The sequence below is a fragment of the Sapajus apella genome, unplaced genomic scaffold (assembly GCF_009761245.1).
Source record: "Sapajus apella isolate SASKATOON/1434 unplaced genomic scaffold, GSC_monkey_1.0 scaffold32, whole genome shotgun sequence".
In the NCBI taxonomy this organism is placed as follows: Eukaryota; Metazoa; Chordata; class Mammalia; order Primates; family Cebidae; genus Sapajus; species Sapajus apella.
This window is the reverse complement of record NW_022436972.1, coordinates 6,257,690-6,275,216: the sequence shown is the minus strand read 5'-3', so window position 1 is coordinate 6,275,216 and position 17,527 is coordinate 6,257,690. Positions and strand designations below refer to the sequence as shown.

At 36.8% G+C, this 17,527-nt stretch overlaps 1 protein-coding gene across 4 annotated transcripts in view; it reads left to right on the top strand.

The window, feature by feature from the left end:
- Positions 1–17,527, top strand: part of N4BP2L2 (NEDD4 binding protein 2 like 2) — a 98,035-nt gene that overhangs the window by 10,456 nt on the left and 70,052 nt on the right. For 3 of the 4 annotated variants that reach the window (XM_032294429.1, XM_032294428.1, XM_032294427.1), the window contains exons 3-6: positions 3,488–3,612; positions 8,928–9,016; positions 9,986–10,062; positions 13,537–13,683. In XM_032294429.1, coding sequence (XP_032150320.1) covers positions 3,488–3,612; positions 8,928–9,016; positions 9,986–10,062; positions 13,537–13,683 — 438 coding nt within the window. Of the gene's footprint in view, positions 1–3,487; positions 3,613–8,927; positions 9,017–9,985; positions 10,063–13,536; positions 14,624–17,527 lie in introns of those variants that run through there. The other variant, XM_032294430.1, reaches the window with a different exon arrangement.

Below are 17,527 nucleotides of genomic sequence, written 5' to 3'. Positions count from 1 at the left end.
AGGGTAGGAAGTATACAAAGGCACTCAGTAAATAAGTAGGTGAATGGTTCATGATGTGTTGGTTTTACTAGATTTTGTGGTTTTTTTTTAATCACTTGTAAATGCACATGAAAGTATTAATGTACAGTTCTTAGACATTTAAAAAAGAAACCATGAAAATGGACTCTTGTAGGCCTTGTTTTGGGAACAGGCTCTCTTGGTTCACCACTTGTTTCTTAAGCAAGAAATTATAAGTATAGAGTGCATTAGTTATTCAAGGCCATATAACAGATTACCCTAAAACTTAGTTGTTTAAAGCAACAAACATATATTGCTTCATGGTTTCTGTGGGTCTAGACTCTGGCTATAGTTACCTGGGTGCCTTTGGTTCAACGACTCTAAGAATGCTGTGATTCAGATGTTGGCTAGGACTGTGTTCTGGTCTGAAGGCTGGGTTTGAGAAGGACCTGGTTCTAAGAGCTCTCAAGATTGTTGACAGGACTGAGTTTCTTGTGAGCTATGTTGGATTGAAGACTTAGTTCCTTGCTGGCCGGAGACTGGAGACTTCTCACATTTCTTTGCTACTTGACCTCTTCATTTGCAAGAAGCTGATTGCGAGCTCAAGTCTTAAGACAGAAGCTATTTTTTCTTAGTAATCTCTGAAGTGGCATCCCATAACCTGTATCATATTCTATTCCTTAGAAGCTAGGGACTAAATCCAAGCCCACTCCATGATAAGAAGATACAAGGTTGTGAGTACAAGGAGGCAGGGATCATTGGAGGCCATTGGTTTTGGGGTCAAGGAGATGACTTATCTTAGCTCTCCCACTACCATCTAACTTGCTGAAATTATTTCTTCTCCTGGATTAGTTTATTATTAAATTGGAAGGTCATAGATGTATGTAAAATTTGACATGTAATAGGTTCTTTAAAAGGTAGCTATTATTCAAAGTTTTGAAAAAATAGAAATCAAGTGGCCCCTGAGCCCAGATTTGATTTTTTAAAATTAGATATTTGACTTGCTCAAATTTCTAAATTTTGACATTCTGAGAATCCATTTTAGTACCTGACTTGAGAGTTCTGACACAGTTTAAGAATTTTGAAAATACTAATGTTGCTAAATATTTTATTTTTGCTTTAGAGGCTTGGTATGACATTTAGATATTCCTAGATTCATATAGGTGTTTTTTTAAGTCCATAAAATAAAGCTTCATAGTTTAAAGTAATTCAGGGAATTTGAAAAGATGCATGACCAGCCTATGCTGTCTGGGAGGAAAAGTCTTTTCAAGCTAAATATATTTACTTTAATTATGATTTATATATTTAAGACAGTGTTCTTCAGAGAGATTTGTTCATTTGTAATGTTGACTTGTTTTAATGATTTAAATTGGTTTATTGCTCCCCTGCCTTTTTTTAATTTTGAGAAAATTTAAACCATTTCTTAGATACAAAAATTATGATTGTCATGTAGAATGATATTAACTTGTTAAAAATCACCTGCTAATAAAGTAATAGAATGGAAAAAAAAAAGAAAGCATGGGGTATCTAGAAAAGGTGCTATCTGGATTTCTGGTACTGTTGAATATAATTAGATACCATGGTTGATTACAATCAAAATCTCTTTTTGAGTGATTGAGTTTTGCTTTAGAATGCTAATATGACATTTTCATATTCTAGTTTATCTGAATAAGCAGTAAGATGCCAAGTATGTCAGATGGACATATTTTGGAAAAATCATAGCTGCTTGAAAAAGAAACCCAACTCTAGTCCGCCATAGAAGCAAACACACAACCCAAACCATTAACTTTCATTTGGTTTGTCTGAAGTGATTTGAACTGTAATTCTGTAAGTGGAAATAGAGGTTTGTGCAAAAGCAATCACAGTTTTTTATTGACAATTTAATGGCAAAAACTGCAATTACGTTCTCACCAACCTATTTATATTTAAATTGTTTTATATTGATACAAGTGATTTTGTTTTTATGATCAAACATACTGTACCACTGGCCATCCATATTTGTTGGTTCCACATCAGTGAATTCAACGAACCCTGGACTGAAAGTATTTGAGAAAATATTGCATCTGTATTGAAATACAGTATAACAACTATTTACATAGTATTCACATTGTATTAGGTATAAGTAATTCAGAGATGAGTTAAAGTGTATGGGAGGATGTGCATAGTTTGTATGCAAACAGCCATTTTATATCAAAGGCTTGAGCAGCAAGTGTGGTCCTGGAACCAACCTCCTATGGATACTGAGGGAGAACTGTATATTATACCATTATAAGCTGAGGAATGGAGAGATGACATTTGTCATCTTAATAGTTGAAGTAAGCAATCTTGAATCATTCCAGGCCAATATTCTTTTACTCTCAATTCCTTGTATTAATACCACCTTCCATCCTGCCAATCCCCTCAAAATTATAGAGTGACATCCAATTACTTAATGGTTGAAGGAGAGGAAACAACAAAATACTTTCGTTGTTGTTCTTGGATCCAAATAATTACCTTGCTGCATTTTCCCTATCACAGCACACTCCCAATTCTTTCATAGCCATTGATAATGGGAGTTCTCTCTGAGTACTTGTTAATCTTGCTGTGCTTGCCAGTGTAAGGTGGTATCATTTTCTTTTTTGAGACGGAGTTTCGCTCTTGTTACCCAGGCTGGAGTGCAATGGCGCGATCTCGGCTCACCGCAACCTCCGCCTCCCGGGTTCAGGCAATTCTCCTGCCTCAGCCTCCTGAGTAGCTGGGATTACAGGCACGCGCCACCATGCCCAGCTAATTTTTTGTAGTTTTAGTAGAGACGGGGTTTCACCATGTTGACCAGGATGGTCTCGATCTCTTGACCTCGTGATCCACCCGCCTCGGCCTCCCACAGTGCTGGGATTACAGGCTTGAGCCACTACGCCCGGCCGAAAGTTTTTTATTCAGTGTTACATAATTTCATTTAGTGACTTTAGAGGATCACAGTTTATTCCTTAACCTTAGGCCTCCAACTGTGTCTGACTTTCACTAGAGGATCATATATGCTTCGTGGAAATAAGTTTATTAAAGCTGTCTAGAGTCACGTATGGTTTTTCCCAGATAAATTGCTTGCTTAGGCTTACTTGCTTCTTAGGTTACCTGTTGTACTAGATTGAGGCAATTTTAGATACCAAATACAAATGTACTAAAGTGAAATCATGGATAATAGTTGATATAATATTGAAATTGGGTGAAGAATGTTGCAATACAAATGCTTTAAAAAGTTTTTGTTAGTGGCTGTAGTTGTGTAATTTAAGTGTGAAGTGATTCGACATCTGAAATCTTTTTAAGATTAGTCAGCTCTTGTGCTATCGGTTTGCAATATACTTTCAGGTAAGTATCAGAAATTCAATTAATAACTTTTCCAGTGTGATTTATTTCAATTGGTTGTATTTATTTCTGATTTATTTTTGATGGTTTATTTCTGATGGTTATAGATTTTATAAATAGCACCTTTTATGATTTCTTTTATTAACAGGATTCTGCTTGGTCAGAATCGTGATGGCATTGTGTTCAGCACTGATGACTATTTTCACCATCAAGATGGGTACAGGTATAATGTTAATCAACTTGGTGATGCCCATGACTGGAACCAGAATAGAGGTTTGTTTTGGGCCAAGTCTCCTGGGATAGAATATTGGCTAGGAGTCAAAATACCTAGATTTTATTCTCAACTTGGGTTTTTACCAGCTGAATGACTTTAGGCAAGCCGTTTAAATAGCTTTGAGATCTAATTTCTTCATCTGTTAAGAGGTAGAGATAAATATACTTGCCCTACCTGATCAGGGTTTTTGTGAAAAGCAGAGAATTTAGATAAAACGCTTTGTAGACTGTAAATAGTGTATCAGTATAAGCTGGTAAAATAAGAGCAGTATGGGATATTTTGAAAGGCTTTATTTTATACTTTATGAGTAAGTTCAGAGAACTCTCAATCTGTACCATTGTTAGGCAGTCCCAAAATGTTATTTCCCTGAGAATAATGCTAATGTTTTCTAAGGCTTAATATACTGGTTATGAATATTAAAAGTTTTTCTCATTGATATTGCTCTACGGGAAACCTACTTAATAATTTTTTAGCAGACGTGGGTCAGTTTCTGCTTATCATTAATACAGATTCTTAACCTGGGCTGCACATTTGAATTACTTGGGAACTTTTTTTAAAAAAGTGCCTGGCCTCAGCGTCAGATATTTTGGTTTAATTAATCTGGAGTGGGGCCTAAGCATTGCTATTTTTTGTTTTGAAAGCTCTCCAGATGATTCTGATATACAGTCAGAGTTGAAAAGTGTTGATTTAGAACTATAAGTAAATACATATACTATGGTTTTTTTTTTTTTTTTTTGAGATCGAGTTTCACTCTTGTTACCCAGGCTGGAGTGCAATGGCGCGATCTCAGCTCACCGCAACCTCCGCCTCCTGGGTTCAGGCAATTCTCCTGCCTCAACCTCCTGAGTAGCTGGGATTACAGGGACGTGCCACCATGCCCAGCTGAATTTTTGTATTTTTAGTAGAGACGGGGTTTCACCATGTTGACCAGGATGGTCTCGATCTCTTGACCTCGTGATCCACCCGCCTCGGCCTCCCACAGTGCTGGGATTATAGGCTTGAGCCACTGTGCCCGGCACTATGTTATTTTTTAAAAGAAGAATGATTGATGATTAAACAAATAGCTTTTATTATGAAAATTTTTAAACATAGATTAAAGAGAGTGTAATGAACCTCATAGACTCATCACCCAGAATTATCAGTTATTAAGATTTTGGTATATGGGCTTTTATCTTTTTGTTTTTTATCCCCTCTTCTTTTTAAAGCAAATTCTAGACATCATACTTTATGCATTTCAAATTAACTCTTTTACTTAGTCACATCTTTCACTGCAATACCATTATCACACATTAAAAAAAAAAATACCAATTCCTTCACATCATGTAATCCAGTCTGTAATTGAATTTCCTCTGTTGTCCTAAAAATCTCTTCACAGATATTTTGTTTGAATTGAGATCCAAACAAAGTCCTCAAAGTACATTTTGTTTTATTTAATTATGTTAACTAATAGCATTTTCCTTCTTTTAACCCTCATAGCATTAACTTGTTGCAGAAACTAGGTGGTTTATCCTGTAGAATGTTCCACATGCCATAGTTGTCTATTTGCTTCTTGGTGTTAACTGTTTAATTTGCTCCTCTTACTCCTATGTTTTCTGTGAATGGAAATTAGCTCTAGACTACAGGCTTGATTAGGTTCAACTTTTTTGTTTTTTTTTTTTTTGGCAAGCAGGTATTTGGTTGTCCTATTCTTAGTAATGGTAAGCTTAATCAGTAGCTTCACAGGGCCAACCTCTTCCCTCCGTCTATTATCAAGTTCCGTATTAACCTTATGTCTGATTGTTTTAGCCAACAATTAATTGTTTCCTGAGTCAGTTATTTCATTCAGAATTGCAAAATGGTAATTTTTAGGTTATTTCTTCTATGTTTAATAGAATTCCTCTGTAACGAAGAACTAGTCTCAAAGCTACCAACTAGGGTTGTCCTAAACTATAGTATATACAAGAAAAATAGTCATGCTTTTCTTTTTAATTGTCAAATACAGTAAGGAATTTCAGTGAGGATGTTTGTATGTGTGTTTTGGAGGTGGGCTTTTGTTTTGTTGCCCAAGCTGGAGTGCAGTGACACAATCGTAGCTTAGTGCAGCCTTGAATTCCTGGGCTTAAGGGATCCTCCTGCCTCAGCCTCCTGAGTAGCTGGGACTACATACATGCACCAGCACACCCAGCTATTTTTTTAAAAAAATTTTGTAGAGACAGGGTATTGCTGTGTTTCCCAGACTGGTCTCAAATTCCTGGGCTCAAGCGATCCTCCTACCTTTGCCTCCCAAAGTGCTGGGATTAAAGACATGAGCCACAGTCCCTGGCTGAGGATGTTTTCAAGAAAAAAGTTTTCACTCTGTTACAATTTATAGTTTTACAAGAAAGTTTAAACATCGGATAAGTTTGATTGTAAAACTGTTTCCTGGTATGGATTTTATAACACTCCAGGATTTCTCCAAATGTATTAGAGGGTGGCATAGCAATTTCAAAAAATACTAATTTTTAAATTTTTTTAATGCCATAGAACATTGTTGCTCAAATCAAATAATGATGGTATTGCAATTCTGAAAATGGAGTTACTGGTCTAAAGTTAAGGGGAGCAAGATTAGTTGACAAGTTGAATAAATAGACAGTAAGCAGAGCCAGTATACCTTTGGTAAACTAATAAGTTTGTGTGGGACATTTTTTTCTCTTTGCAATAGTAGCAAAGCTGGATGGAGTGGCTCATGTCTTTAATCCCCTGTACTTTGGGAGGCCGAGGCGGGTGGATCACTTGAGCCCAGGAGTTAGAGACCAGCCTGGGCAACATGATGACACCTTCTCTTTACAAAAAATAGAAAAATTAGCCAGGCATGGTGGTGCACACCTGTAGTCCCAACTACTTGTGAGGCTGAGATAGGAGGATTGCTTGAGCCAGGGGGGTCAAGGCTGCAGTGAGCAGAGATCGTGCTATTGCACTCCAGCCTGGGTGGCAGGACAAGATTCTTTCTTAAAAAACAAACAGACTAGTACAGAATGTTTCATTAAAATGCTTATGTCATTTGAATTATTTTAATTATACTTGCTAAATGGAATAATGGTATCTTACTAAACAAGAATAATAAATATGGAATTGAATATCTTTAAATGCTAGGCATCATTCTATGAAACTCTGCCTGCTTCATCATCATTATTAATTTTAGAACACCTAAAAATTGAAAATATCTCCAAAGTGTAATTCTTCTCTTACAGTATGATAGTTCATTTGCTTAAGAAAACTATGGGATATTCAAACATGTTGTTACTTAGAAGCTCTTTTCACATGGAATGTACTAGACAGTGGTATTGGATGATAATGGAAAGAAGATAATTCCCCATTCCTACAAACCAGAAATTTACTTGGTCAATAAGCTTATTTTCTAGGACATAACTCCTTGGATGTGTAAGCCTATCAGATATTAGGAGAATAATTTTAATAAGATTTTGAATGGAAGATTTGATCACTATGATTATAGATGGAGCAGTGGCAGATGATAGTGTTTTGGTGCCAGCACCAAGCTAGCACTAATAGATGATGGCACCTATTTGTGACCCAAATTTTAAATTCCTTTTGGTATTTAGAGACATCTCCCAAATATGTATTTCACCATAGTTATTATTCTAACTGACCTTTAGCATTCTGTCTGTCCTAGACATCTGTATAAATGTTTTCATTCTGTTGAACTTAGTTGCTTGAATTCTCACTCCTGAGAAAATGTCCATATCTCTGCATTTTGCTTCAGTCTTTTTTTCCCCCCCCATAGTTTATTGGGGAACAGGAGGTGTTTAGTTACATGAATAGATTTTTTTTTTTTTTTTTTTTTTGAGTTCACTTTGTTGCCCAGGGTGGAGTGCAGTGGCACCATCTTGGCTCACTGCAATCTTCGCTTCCCGGGTTCAAGCAGTTCTCTGCCTCAGCCTTGAGTAGCGGGGATTACAGGTGCTTACCACCACACCCAGCTAGTTTTTGTATTTTCGATAGAGACGGGGTTTCACCATCTTCGCTAGGTTGGTCTTGAACTCCTGACCTCTTGATCCACCTGCCTTGGCCTCCCAGAGTTCTGGGATTACAGGCGTGAGCCACCGTGCCCAGCCTTTTTCTCTTTTTTTGAGTCTCACTGTTGCCCAGGGCTGGAGTGCCATGGTGCGATCTTGGCTCATAGCAGCCTCCACCTCACAAGGTTGAAGTGATTCTTGTGCCTCAGCCTCCTGCGTAGCTGGGACTACAGGCGCACACCACCACACCTGGCTAATTAGTATATTTTTAGTAGAGACTGGGTTTTGCCATTTTGGACAGGCTGGTCTTGAACTCCTGATCTCAGGTGATCCACCCACCTTGGCTTCCCAAAGTGCTGGGATTACAGACGTGAGCCACCACCTGGCCTTAGCCTTTTAAATTTTATTAAGGGTTCTTAATTCTTTTTCTTCAATGGCATAGCTAAGAGATATACATATTCCTGTCATTAACAGTGGCTTCTTATGATAGTGATTCTTACCTGGTGGTTGAAAAGATAACATTTGAATGGGGAGATAATAGTTTAGGAAAGTTCCATTCTACCACAACTTGTAAGTTGAGGACCATAGTTCTAAGAAATAGCCACAAAGTCAGTTGAACTATGATTTTAGCTAGTTGGTATGTAAAGTTTTGCTGGTAAGTAATGACTTAAATCCATAACTTTTCAAAAACATAAGCCTTATTTCAAAAGCATTATTTGTACATTATAGAAAATTAGAAAATACAGATAATGATCTATGGTAACATTCCCAAAAAAGAGAAAATACAGATAAAATATTAAATGCAAATACTCCTACTATCTACATGTGACCACTTTTAATATCTCCATAAATCTTCCCGAGCTGTGTCTTTTGACCTAAATATGATCATATTGAACTGTTGTCTTGTAACTTGCCATTTTCATTTAATAATCTCCATCCTGCCTTGTCAAAATAAATTTTCGCCTCTTCTCATACTTAGTCTATATTCAGATATAAATTGTTCATCTCTTATATTTTCCATAAGTGAAAGTTAGTTCTAAACATGAAGGCTTTATCAGCTGTAACTTCAACAGAATGCCTTTCAGAGCCATTTTGTTGAAGCCAGCATCCAGTCTGGAGAATACATCTGGCATATGGTTATGTCCCTTAATTCCCTTTCAATCTAGTGGATTTCTTTTTTTCATGACACTGACTGAAGAGATTGCACAGTTTTGGTTTTAAGTACAGAGATGCAGCACATTTCTTAATAATGTTTAACTTTTATTTTGTGTATTTTAACCTAATCTGTTTTTTAAATTTTTTAAATTTATATTTTATTTCAGCAAAACAAGCTATCTATCAGGGAAGATCTCCAGTTATAATAGATAACACTAATATACAAGCTTGGGAAATGAAGCCATATGTGGAAGTGGTAAATATGAAATATGAGACAGTTTTTATTTTTTGTTTTGTCAATTTTTTCACAAAAATTTTAGCTAGATTGATCTTAATTATTAAAACATTTGTCCTTTATTTTCTAAAGAGGTTTGTTGGTTTGCTTAGTTTTTTAAAAAATTGTGAATGATGCTTATTAAGGAACATGTTCATCTTGTTAGGTTTTTTGTTTGTTTTTTTGAGACAGAGTCTTGCTTGGTTGCCCAGGCTGGGGTGCACTGGTGCCATCTTGGCTCACTGCAACCTCCTCCTCCCCAGTTCAAGCAATTCTCCTGCCTCAACCTGCTAAGTAGCTGGGATTACAGGCATGTGCCCCCATGCCCAGCTAATTTTTGTACTTTTAGTAGAGACAGGGTTTCGCCATATTGGCCAGGCTGGTCTTGAACTCCTAAGCTCAATCTGCCCACCTTGACTTCCTAAAGTGCTGAGATTACGGGCATGAGCCACCGTGACCAGGCTCGTCTTGTTAGTTTTGACCGATCTTGAGAATAGTACAGGTATTGATCGACTTACGACCTATGCAACTTACGACCATTCTACTTTACGACCACAATAGCTAGCCACGACCACAATAGCTAGCCACGACTGCTCCGCGTCTGGCAGTGCAAACGTTGCCCAGCTGAGCGTATGACAGTGTGGACCAGCTTATGGCAGCACTACCATCTCTGCGTGCACCATTTCAACTGTACATATAGCCTACTCAACTTACGACCAAATCGTTTTACGACTGGTCTGCCGGTCCCAATCATGGTCGTAAGTCGAGCACTAGCTGTACTCAAAATTTATCCAGTTAAGTCTTAATTTTTATAAACCATATTATTTTATAAAGCATCATTTTTCTTGGTCAAGCAAGTTTATAATATTGTTTAAATGAAATTTATCTGTCTACCTTTTTACTTTAAGAAATATTCTCTGGGTTTTTCTTTTCTTCCTTTCCTTTGTGTAGGCCATAGGAAAAGGATACAGAGTAGAGTTTCATGAACCTGAAACTTGGTGGAAATTTGATCCTGAAGAATTAGAAAAGTAAGGCACTTGAATTTTTAATCTTATCATCTTTCTTTTGTGAATTCTGATATCATTTCACAGTTTATTGAATACAAGTGTAGGTTCAGGAAACGGTAAAATATGAGGACCTTTTTTCTCTGGTTTTTGGCTAGGAATTGTCCTTCCACCTTCATCTCCTTCGCATTTTAGGTCCCACCAACTTTTTACTTCGTGCTTTCGTGTTGCTCCCACTTTTCTGTCTTTTCAGCTACAGGACTATAATGCTATATACCAACATCCTTGGAATCAATGTGTTTTGGTATTTAGGTTTTAGTGATTTTAGAAAGTAATATAGTGCGTATATACCTAATCTTAACTCCCTTTTCAGAGTTTGGGGCAGCATGTCATAATCAAACATCTTAATATTTCTGCAGCAAATCATGACTAGTCAATTCAAGTAAATGACAAAGAACCTACATAGTGTAAAGTCAATTCTGAGTAGGCTGTGCTGCCAAATGAGTACAGATCTGGTTAGAGTTTGTCGCCAAATGAGTTAATGGAGAACTGAGGGTTTTTTTTGTTTTGTTTTTTGTTTTTTGAGACGGAGTTTCACTCTTGTTACCCAGGCTGGAGTGCAATGGCGCGATCTCGGCTCACCGCAACCTCCGCCTCCTGGGTTCAGGCAATTCTCCTGCCTCAACCTCCTGAGTAGCTGGGATTACAGGCACGCACCACCATGCCCAGCTAATGTTTTGTATTTTTAGTAGAGACAGGGTTTCACCATGTTGACCAGGATGGTCTCGATCTCTTGACCTCGTGATCCACCCGCCTCGGCCTCCCAAAGTGCTGGGATTACAGGCTTGAGCCACCGCGCCTGGCTAGAACTGAGTTTTCACAGCTCATTGGATTTCAGTATTTGTGGTGAGAGATTGTGGACTTTTATTACTTTGAATCCTGCTCTTCCATTTGTATCTACCTTTACCTTTTCCCTTCATATCACTGAGTTTGCTGTGTTTCACTGTTACTGTTTTTTTTTTCTTTCATTCTCTTCCCTGTCCCCACCTCCTCACCCGCTTTTACGTAACAACTTTATTGTCATATACTCACATACCCTTAAAATTCACCCATTTAATTGCATACAATTCAGTGTTTTTCTGTACATTCATAGAGTTGTGCAGCCTTCACCCTTCTTTTTTTTACACCATTTTTTCCCCTCTTACCTCGGTTTGCTTCAAGCTATTACTGTGTGTATGGGGTCCAACTAATTTATTTTCCCTTTGTCTTTCATTCCTTTGGCTACTTTCGCTTTCTGATTTGTATGCTGTGTGTTCATGTATACATAGACAAACAGGTTTATTAGTATTAATATCTGTTTTTTTTCGCCTGCCTAGCTGTGTATGTATATATCACACCTGAGGTGGAAGAGACAGAAGCTTAAAAATTTAAAATATTTGAGTAATGATAAATAAATGAGTGATAAAATGCTAATGCAGTTATGCCTTCATTACATTTTTTAGGAACTGTTAAAATTTATTATTTTCTTAATATAAATTTGACTTTATATAACAAAAGATAGTTTAACTGATATCCAGTGTAGTTTGATTTTTGAAAAGAATTGATTGAATTGTAAATCTTGGCGTGTTGTGGAATTACGTTTTTTTTTTTTTTTTTTAAAATGAAAGTATTTTTTGAGACAGGGTCCAATACTGTCACCCAGGCTGGAGTGCAGTGGTGATCTTTTTTTATTTTTATTTTTATCTTATTTTATTTTGTTTTTGAGACAGAGTCTTGCTCTGTCGCCAGGTGCCAGGCTGGAGTGCAGTGGCGTGATCTCAGCCTCCTGGGTTCAAGCAGTTTTCCTGCCTCAGCCTCCCGGGTAGCTGGGACTACAGGCTCATGCCACCACGCCCAGCTAATTTTTGTATTTTTTAGTAGAGATGGGGTTTCACCATGTTGGCCAGGATGGTCTCAATCTCTTGACCTTGTGATCTGCCTGCCTTGGCCTCCCAAAGTGCTGGGATTACAGATATGAGTCACTGTACTCAGCTAGATTTAGTCATATCTTGCCAGTTTTCAACTTCATATCATTTTTTCTTCTAACTTTTTTACTTGCTCTTCTTACCTTGAATGTAAACATCAGCTTTGAAAAGTAAACATTTCTGGCCTTTTTCTGAGATAAATAAATTGGCATTAGTACATCTAGAACTATAAATGTAAAATATGTTTTCCGAATGTTTTGTCATGTCCAGGTCAAGTTACAGAAAACTATGAGGGTAAAATAAGTTGTCAGAAGTTCTTTGAGAGTCCAGAATAAATTTTAAACCACTTTTTAGTTTCTTATAATCTCACATAGAGAAAAGTACATAGATATACATATATAACTTGACAAAGTTCTTGCAAGATTAACACACATTTCACTGTTACCCATGTCATGGGAGTATTACCAGTACCTCAGAAGCTCTGCATTCCTCTTCTTAGTCACAGTTATCTTTTATTTTCTAACGATAACCATTGTTTTGCCTGGGTAATCATAATATCTTTTCTTTAAAGTTTTGCCATAACATCTTTGGCCTTAATATCGTAGTTTTAGGGGGCAGGGGCAGGTTAAAAAAAATACCATAGCTTAGTTTTGCCTTTTATCAAACCTTTATCTATATTGCTTATGTGTAAGACATATATACATGGAATCATACAGTTTATATTCATTTTGTCTAATTTATTTCACTCTATATTTGTAAGACATGTTTAAACTGTGTCTCTAATAATAATTTGGTATTGATAATTTGTTTTTCTTTTTGAGACAGAGTCTTGCTCTCTCCCAGGCTAGAGTGCAGTGGTGCCGTCTCGGCTTACTGCAGCTTCCGCCTCCTGAGTTCAAGCGATTCTCCTGCCTCAGCCTCCCAAGTAGCTAGGATTACAGATGCCCGCCACCACAACCGACTAATTTTTGTAATTTTAGTAAAGACAGGGTTTCACCATATTGGCCAGGCTGTTCTCGAATTCCTGACCTTGTGATCCTCCCCACCTTGGCCTCCCAAAGTGCTGGGATTACAGGCATGAGCCACTGTGCCGAGCCTGATAATAAATTTTTTAAATGTGATAGGAACTGTCATAAAATAACTTATAAAAAGTGATTATTTTACTTCAGTTTTTGTAAGTCCTAGAAGTCTACTTAATCTTTCTGTAATTCTTAAAACAGTACCTCATAATCTTTAATTTTGTTATTAACAAGGGGGGTATAGTCAGCAGGTTGAGTGAATAGGTAGTTCTATGTGAAGAGGATGTAATTAACATTTTTCTGTGATATATGGAATTTTTACACCTTTTTAAAACCTTGATAAAAACCTTGAGTTTGTAATAAGTCTTTTTACATAAAATGTGGGCAGGTGAAATATATCTACTGTTTATTTGCAATATATTATTCAGAATTTGTATATTTTTCCTCTAAAACAGTTAATCTCTAAGCCTGTACATTTTGCAACAAAGATTTACAATCCTTTTCTTTTTTGTTAGGAGGAATAAACATGGTGTGTCTCGAAAGAAGATTGCTCAGATGTTGGATCGTTACGAATATCAAATGTCCATTTCTATTGTAATGAATTCAGTGGAACCGTCACACAAAAGCACACAAAGACCTCCTCCTCCACAGGGGAGACAGAGGTGGGAAGGCTCTCTTGGCTCACATAATCATGTCTGTGTCACAGATAATCATTAAATTAGCTATTTTCAGCTAACACATTTATTTGCAATGGAAAAAGAATTAGTGAGCCTGTCTTGGAATTTAAATAGTTTCAAATAAAAAAAGACTACTTTGCCTCACAAAGAATGTTCCCAGCAAGTTGTTAACATGTAAATAAAAATTATATGAAATTGTATTTTAAATGTTTTCATATTCTCTTGTTGTAATACTTTTGGCTGTTAAGAAAACACCTGAGTAGTTGAGTGGTGGGTAGATGCTAGGATGGTTTTCTACAATTGAATTTTAAACTAACTTTATCTATTTTATAGACACCATTGAACAGTTTTTTAGTAGTTCATACCTAAATCTAACTTTTTATAAAACTTTAGTGTATTTCCCTTACTTCCTTAAATATGCAAGATAATACTAACTTGTTATAGGGCACCTTAGTTGTTTCCTGTATTCAGTAGGTAAAATTACATTTCAGCTGATTGATCTGTGTGACAAAATTATTTCTAAGCTATAATCAGCACATCACTTGGTTCAAACAAAATTCCCCAGCAAATGTTAGATGGTAGGCATATCAATCTGAGGAATTTTCTTCGTGATATACATATTCATCTTGTAATGTATACATATACATATCATCCTTCTTCTCAAGCCATCTCTCTAATACCATATGCTTGCCAGTTCTTGAAAAGATAGTGATGCTAATAATGTTTGCTTCTCTCTGTTCAATTTAATATGATATAGTTCTAGTATAAAAGTATTTTGAACAGTTGCTTAACAGTGATCATAAGAGAATTTGTACTATAGAATGTCTTCTAGTACTAATTTTTCTGTAGAGCAAACTATTTCTCTCATTGGATAGTTTTCTTTATTAGATGTGTTTCTTAAGATTAAAAACTGAGATGGAATTCATTTCAGAGGTCTTATCATTCATACCCTCCCTTCAAATTGAGCTTTACCTAGACTAACCTAAATAATTAAGCATTTCTCTTTGCAACATGAGGAAAAAATATTACTACCTCTCTTAATACCATTGTTCCCAATGTCTTATGAAAAACATATCTTCAATAATTTTGATTTACTTTTTTGATTTACTCTTTTTATTTTTAAATTTATTAATTTTTTTATAAAGATGGGATTTCACCATGTTGGTCAGGCTGATCTTGAACTCCTGACCTCAGGTGATCTGCCTGCCTTGGTCTCCCAAGTGCTTAGATTACAGCCTTGATTTACTCTTTTTAGGGAAAAAACCTCAGCTAATTACAATGCTGTTTAAAAAAATTAAGCATTATGATTCTTTATATGTGGCCTTTAAACTTTCTCTTAAACCAGTGCATCTTGAATCCCATAGTATTTCTTTGTTTTAAAACCTTTTGCTATTCCTTTCAACTTTAAATATTACTTTTTACGTCGTGAGGCTAAACACTATATTCAGTGCTATCAACAAGGTCTTTATTGCATGGCCTTTAGTGAAATAAGAATATGATTTTATTTGTACTACTTAGTGCTGTTAACATTTGAATGAGTATTACCTTTAGCTTGTTTAACACATGTATGTATATATTTGCTCATCTTAATACAGTAAGAATATGCTAATTTGTTTTGTGTGTAAATGTACATTATACACATATATACATCTTCAGCTGTGTTTTCATATATTTTATTTCAGAGTAATACTTGTTGGTATTTGGACTTGTGTTTCTAAGTATTTTATTCTGTAGATTAGCACAGTTTGAAAATAGTACACAAGGATTTCATTTTGGGACAGGTGAAACAAATCTTAGGTAGACTGTGTGTCCCTTTCCCTCTGTCTTCATAAACTTAAGAGTAATAATAGTATAAATTCAGTTTTTTAGCTGGGTGCAGTGGCTGAGGCCTATAATCCCAGCACTTTGGGAGGCCAAGGCAGGCAGATCACCTGATGTCAGGAGTTTGAGACCAGCCTAGCTAATACAGTGAAACCCCATCTTTACTAAAAATACAAAAATTAGCTGGGCATGATGGTATGTGCTTGTAATCCCAGCTACTTGAGAGGCTGAGGAAAGAGAATCTCTTAAACCTGGGAGGCAGCATTTACAGTGAGCAGAGAAATAACATTTAATCGAGTTTATTTTCAGAAAGTAGAGGATTGCCTTTGGGAAAAACAGATTATGAAGCAATATGTTCATATTAAGTTTAAAATAAATTTCCAGATTATAGACTTGTCTTCATCTCCTGGTTCTAACTGCTAAATAATAATCATTTAGAGATCATTAGTCATTACCAATTAATTTTTTTTACATTATAATGTTATTGAGACAGCTACTGTTGCATCATGAGGTCCAAATAAATAAATCTTACTGAGGAGGGAAACTAACATTCTTATAATTAAACAAATAAGGTCTTGCTCTGCTACTTCAGCTGGAGTGTGGTGGTGTGATCATAGTTCGCTGTAACCTTGAACTCCTAGACTCAAGAGGTATTCTTTCTCAGCATCTCAGGTAGCTGGGACTTCAAGTGTGCACCGCCCACACTTGGCTAATTTTTGCATGTTAAAGTTTTTTGTAGAGATGAGGTCTTGCCGTGTTGCCCAAGCTGATCTTGTACTCCTGGCCTTAAATGATCCTCCTACCTTGGCTTCTCAAAGTGCTGAGATTAGGCATGAGCCATGCACCAGCTTTAGTTTTTTTTTGTTTTGTTTTTTGAGACAGTCTTGCTCTGTTGCCCAGGCTGGAGTGCAGTGGCATGATCTTGGGTCACAGCAGCCTCCACCTCCCAGGATCAAGCAATTCTGCTTCAGCCTCCCAAGTAGCTGGGATTAGAAGTGTGCGCCACCACGCCGGTTAATTTTTGTAGAGATGGGGTTTCACCATGTTGGCCAGGCTGGTCTGACCTCAGGTGATCTGCCAGTCTTGGCCTCCCAAAGTGCTAGGATTACAGGTGTGAGCCACCATACCCAGCCTAGTTATTATTTTTAAGGCGTAAAAATAGTTGTTTTCCTAAATGTGGCTAATTTTTGTTAAAAACAGAATGGAGGAATGAACATGCACTGGAAATACCAAAGTCACTATTTAAAGTCATTGCTTGGTGTCTAAAAATCTATAAAAATGTGAAATTTATAATTCTTCAAAAGGTTCCTATTCAGACAGTCTTGGTGGGGGCAGGGTTAAGAGAGGAGGTGTCTTTGTGTTGAATAGACTGGACTTAACTGGTCTCAAGTGATCATCCTGCCTTAGCCTACCTGGTATAGCTGGGATTACAGGCACCCAGCCAGATACAGTGTTAGTGGGATAGACCCCTGCTGCTGTACCTCATTCTAACCATCTCGATCACAAAGAATTAAATTGGACATTAATCATATTTAACTAGGATGGCTCTCAGCTCACTGCAACCTCCATCTCCTGGGTTCAAGTGATTCTCCTGCCTCAGCCTCCTGAGTAGCTGGGACTACAGGCTCGCACCACCACGCCCAGCTAATTTTTTTTGTTGTTGTTGTTTGTATTTTGTATTTTTGGTAGAGACGGGGTTTCACCATGTTGGTGAGGATGCTCTTTTGACCTTGTGATCCACCCACTTTAGCCTCCCAAAGTGCTGGGCCTTGAGACTGTGTTTTCTAAGTATTTACAAGGAAAATTGGTGGTGTATAAAATGTAGAACTGTAGTTGTGTGTTTTAGTGTCTTGACCAGATAGGCTTGCCAGTCTTTACTGAAGTTTTATGTAGTCTGACATGAATACAGTAACTAATAAGGGCTAAAATATTATTGCTTTTTTTTCCCTTGACGTTTGCAATCCACATTGAGTAATGTCTTAGTCTATAATAATTACAAAGTCTTAGC